Here is a 4909-nt window from a genome sequence, read left to right on the forward strand (position 1 = left end):
CTCTTGGGCTTAAGTGATTCTCTTGCCTTAGCCTCCTGAGTAGCTGGGACTACAGGTACCTGCCACAACACCTGGCTAATTTTTGGTTGCAGTTGTCATTGTTGTTTAGCAGGCCCTGGCCAGGTTCAAACCTGTCAACCCCAGAGTATGTGGCTGGTGCCCTAGCCTCTGAGCTATGGGCACCGAGCCTGGTAACCATTATTCTATCAGAATCACACTCTTACATACTCAGAGTTAGAAACTTACAGAATTTTCAGAGTAACAATAATACAAGTTTCTGTTCTGTGTTCCATCAGAGTTCACACTTCTCATCTCTATCTGCTTTGGTGATTATGAAGTGCTTGAAACAGTTTCAGGCTCTGAGCAACTACTCAGTGTTAGCTGGGCTATTATTATTGATATTATTGTTATTGCGGTTGGTGTTGTCTTTTTACCTTGAGAAGCCTTCTGCTTGGTGGGTCCTCCAACTTCTTCCTCCTAGCACCCTTCCCCAGCGCTTATCTCAGCCTCCTGGTTCTCAGGCCCAGCTGGTGCTAGAATTTCTGGTAAGCTAGTCAGGTTAGAGCTGGTACTGCGAGGGCCCAAGCACTGCCCTGATGGGCCCACCACATCCTTCCTTGAAAACTACTGCCCCTGGAGCTGAGGAACCTCAGTGAGTGGTGAGTGGTAGCCCACATTTGGCTGACTCTGGGCTTCCAGTGGCCACTGGCAGGTAGCTGCGTGTAGCTTCTTGGTGGGAGTGGCTGCAGGTACCTGGTTAGCCCATTCTTTCCCAAGGTGTAGGGAGAGAGCTTTGCATAGTGCTAGGGATTGTGAATGCAAAACGATATGTGTTCCTTACGCCACTTGGTCATGATCCTTTTCTACTCCTTTCATTTTCATTGTGTAAATTTTATGCCTCTTGGGACTACTTTTAAATTTTTTTTCAAGAAAGGGGTCTAGCTATGTTGTCCTGGCTGGATTTGAAATCCAAGGCTCAAGTGATTCTCCCACCTCAGCCTTTTGAGTAGTAGGGATTCCAGGCATTTGCCACTGCACCCAGCTCGGGACTATTTTCTTTTTTTAAAAGATTTCTATTGAAGGGCTGGACATGGTGTCTCATGCCTGTAATCCCAGCACTCTGGGAGGCTGAGGTGGTGAATCACTTAAGCTCAGGAATTCAAGACCAGCCCAAGTGAGATTGAAACTCCCATCTGTACTAAAAATAGAAAAACTAGCCAGGTGTTTGGTAGGCACTTGGAGTCCCAGCTACTCAGGAGGCTGAGGCAAGAGAATCACTAGAACCCAAGAGTTTGAGGTTGCTGTGAGCTGTGACGCTATGGCACTCTACTAGGGGCAAGAAAGTGAAACTCTGTCTCAAAAAAAAAAAAAAAACCCCACCAAGACTGGCAGCTGAGCCATTCTCTCTTTCCCTGTGCCCCAACTCCCTGGCTGTCCAGCACACTGCCAGGGCATAGCAAGTCCCATTTGGCTGCTGTGTGGCCCTGAAAAAGTTGCTGCCCCTCTGTAGTGGCCACTTTCTTCACAAGAACAGACCTGAGTCACCTCAGGGGCCTCCAGACCTCTCTCTGGGACCCACCTGGTTGGGGGCTGGGTCAGGATAGGCTCTGCCTATCTGTTCCATTGGGAAGTGTTCCTCCATAGTTTCTAGGACAGCTGTTGTAAGATGGGCCCAGGGCACTAAACCAGCCCTTTGCAGACTTAAGAAGGGAAAGCCTCACTTACTTTCTGGCACCAGACTGTGTTCCTGCCCTGGTATCTGAAAGCCTGGAGTGGAGGGGCTGTGAGCCCTATTGTATAGAAGTCCCTGCCCATTCCAGCCACCAGAATCCCCTTACAGAGGAGGACATAAGGGATGATGTGCGGTTACCCATGGATGTGGGGCTTGGCAGTGCCCCCATCTGACCAGTGGGTGGACATTGGCACAAACAGCCTCAAGGACCTGTGACCCCAAGCCCTACTGGCCTTCTTCCCTCTTAGAGTCATCCCTCACCACCTGCCTCTCCTATGGGGACAGTGGCCACCTCAACAGGGATGAGGATGCATTGCTAATAGGAGGACAGGCTTAGTGTGGGGCTGGGTGCCCAGAAGCCCCCCTGTAGGGCCAGGCCATGCTGGTCCTCCAGGGGCTGCAGGGTCAGGTTTCCTCTGAAGCCTCTGGTCTCTTCTTCACGGCCAGTCACAGGCTCAGGCTCTTTATCACTGGGTTTTCCCTTAGTTGACTAGCAGCTTGGAAGTCCTGTCCTTTGTCTCATTTGAACCCTTCTTGCTGCACACATTGATTTTTCTATAGGAAGGTCTCACAGGCTGGGCCTGGTGGCACATCCTTGTCCCAGCTAGTTGGAAGGCTGAGGCAGGAGGCTGCAGTCATCTATGATGATACCACTGCACTCCAGCCTGAATGACAGAGCAAGACCCCATTTTAACAAACCTTCTGGTAGTTGCCCAAGGTGCTTTCAAGGATTTAAGGCCTATGTGTCCACTATTAGCTAGAGCAAGAACCAAGGGCAAATTGTTACTGAGGTGTGAATGATGTCTTAGTTCGTGCAGGCTATCCTGAAGGAGCCCGAGCTGATAAAAGTTAGCAGTCTGGGAACAGGTGCAAGTGCTTTGAAAGTGGCCTGGTCCCCAATGAAAGGAGAAGTAGTCCACAGGTCCACACACATGCTGTGGGTCAGGCCTGGCTGGTGGGGGGTCAGGAAGGAGGTAGCAGCTCCAGAGCTTCCAGAGATAAGTGGTTTTCCAGGCAGGTAAAGGGGAAGGGAGGAAGTTCTAGGAAGAGAATATACCAGGATAGCTGGGGATGGGGTGGGAACAAGCTGGAACAGTTACCCTCTGCTTCTTAGAACAGGGGACATGGACCCAACCGTCTGGAGTGTGAAGGGAGGCCCTTGAAGGCCCTGGGCCAGGCCAGGGTGGTTTCTGCCCTTTGGGATCCAGAGTTGGGGTCTTCTCCTGGATGGGGTTTATTGGCCAGTGTCCCCACATCCTGGAAGCAGAACAAGCAAAAAAGCATCAGGGAGATCAGATGCTACCCGCCCGTTCCCAGTGCTGCCCTTGGGTGGACTTCCTCCAACTTGAGGTCACTTATAACTAAGAAGAGGGCACCTCTTGCCCTGGAGCTTTTGGGGGGTGTTTTGTTTAGTTGGTTGGTTTTTTGTTTGTTTTTGAGACAGTCTCACTTTGTCACCCTCGGTAGAGTGCCATGGCATTACAGCTCACAGCAACTTCCAACATCTGGGCTTAAGCGATTCTCTTGCCTCAGCCTCCCAAGTAGCTGGGACTACAGGCACCCACCACAACGCCCGGCTATTTTTTGTTGCAGTTTGGCTGGGGCCAGGTTTGAACCCACCACCCTCGGTATATGGGGCTTGTGCCCTACTCACTGAGCCACAGGCGCCGCGCCCATGCCTGGATCTTTCCATAAAAATCCTGTGTGTCTTAGAAAGCTCCAGCAGAATAGGGAAAAACTACATTGGTGCCTGCTTTTGAAGGGATCAGTTCTGCGGAGCACCCAGGCTGCTGCCCAGTGTTCCTCACAGGGATCCCTCATGGCCCAAGTTGTACAACAAAACTTGGGTCCCATCATCTGGGAGGCACCTGTTCTTCTTCTTCAATTGTGCCACCCAGCAAAGGGTGTCCTGCTTCTTCTCCTGATGGTGTCCTTTGTGCCCTCCCAACAGTCAAGGAGAAGCTGCGCCTTGACCCTGACAGTGAAATTGCGACCACTGGAGTGCGGGTCTCCCTCATCTGCCCGGTGAGTCTTATGGCCTTCACCTCTCACAGACCCACCTGCCTACCCTTCCTGAGTTGCTGGGTCTTGGTTTCTCCCTCAGTGTCTGTAAGGCCATTAGCAAATGTCAAGATCACCACACACGAGAGTATACGGGGGATGGGCTGGTGGCAAGCAGGGGAGCTCTGTTCATGCTGCCCACTTTCCACAGCTGGTAAAGATGCGGCTCTCTGTGCCCTGCCGGGCAGAGACCTGCGCCCACCTGCAGTGCTTCGATGCCGTCTTCTACCTGCAGATGAATGAGAAGAAGCCCACCTGGATGTGCCCGGTATGCGACAAGCCGGCACCATATGACCAGCTTATCATTGATGGGTGAGTCTTAGGGAGCCTCCCATTGGGTGCTGGCCTGCCCTGGGCTCAGCTCCATGTCTGTGGGCCCTCAACTGGAACGCAGAGGAAAGCTAGATGATCGCTGTGGATCCATATCCTCTACCTCCCCAGGGGCCTGATGTGCCTCCACAGGGAGGTACTGACTGCTCCCAGCAAGGCACAAGGCAGGGGCACGTGATTGGTCCCAGAGCATTGGAAACCTCAGGCTATTTAAAGAGGCACTTTTTTCCCTGCAGAACTCAACAGAGCCTTTGCTACAGGGGCAGAGTGTAGCTGAGGCTACAGAAGGTGTTTCAGGTCCCCTGTTGTTCCCATGTGAGTTAGGCAGGTGTGACATTGAGCTCCCACATAAATTGGGGCCTAAGAGGCCAGCCACAAGGTGTCAAGGATTCAGGGACCTGCTTCCCAAAGGGTGTTCTGCCCCAGTACTTGCAGGGTTGGTTTTGATCTCTGCTCAGAAAGGGGAGACAGATGGTACCCCAAAACTTCCGTCTTGTGGCTACCCTTCCTTAGGGTGCCAGTTGTTGCCATGCCGTCCCTCTGGCCTCACCAGCAGGCCCTGCCCAGGCCACAGGGGGACAAGGACAAGTCTTTTCTGCCCAGAAAGGAAACTTTGCTCTTTGCTCAGATCTTAAGTTTCCAGAAACTGAGCCCTGTTGTCTGCGGCACCTAATGTGGCTCCTGCCTGGCGCCAGCCACACCCACCTCCTGTCCCCAAGCCACCAGGCAGGGCACAAGGTCGCAGCCTGCCTGAGCTCCTCTTCTTTTTTTTTTTTTTTTTTTTTT

The 4909-nt window shown here is 52.3% G+C and overlaps 1 protein-coding gene across 1 annotated transcript in view; it reads left to right on the forward strand.

Moving 5' to 3' along the window:
• Positions 1 to 4909, forward strand: part of PIAS4 (protein inhibitor of activated STAT 4) — a 33119-nt gene that overhangs the window by 25028 nt on the left and 3182 nt on the right. The window contains exons 8-9 of the mRNA XM_003788748.3: positions 3684 to 3757; positions 3945 to 4105. Of these exons, the coding sequence (XP_003788796.1) occupies positions 3684 to 3757; positions 3945 to 4105 (235 nt within the window). The remainder of the gene's footprint in view (positions 1 to 3683; positions 3758 to 3944; positions 4106 to 4909) is intronic.

This window comes from Otolemur garnettii, unplaced genomic scaffold, assembly GCF_000181295.1.
Source record: "Otolemur garnettii isolate 467f Iridium unplaced genomic scaffold, OtoGar3 scaffold00029, whole genome shotgun sequence".
NCBI classification, from domain to species: Eukaryota; Metazoa; Chordata; class Mammalia; order Primates; family Galagidae; genus Otolemur; species Otolemur garnettii.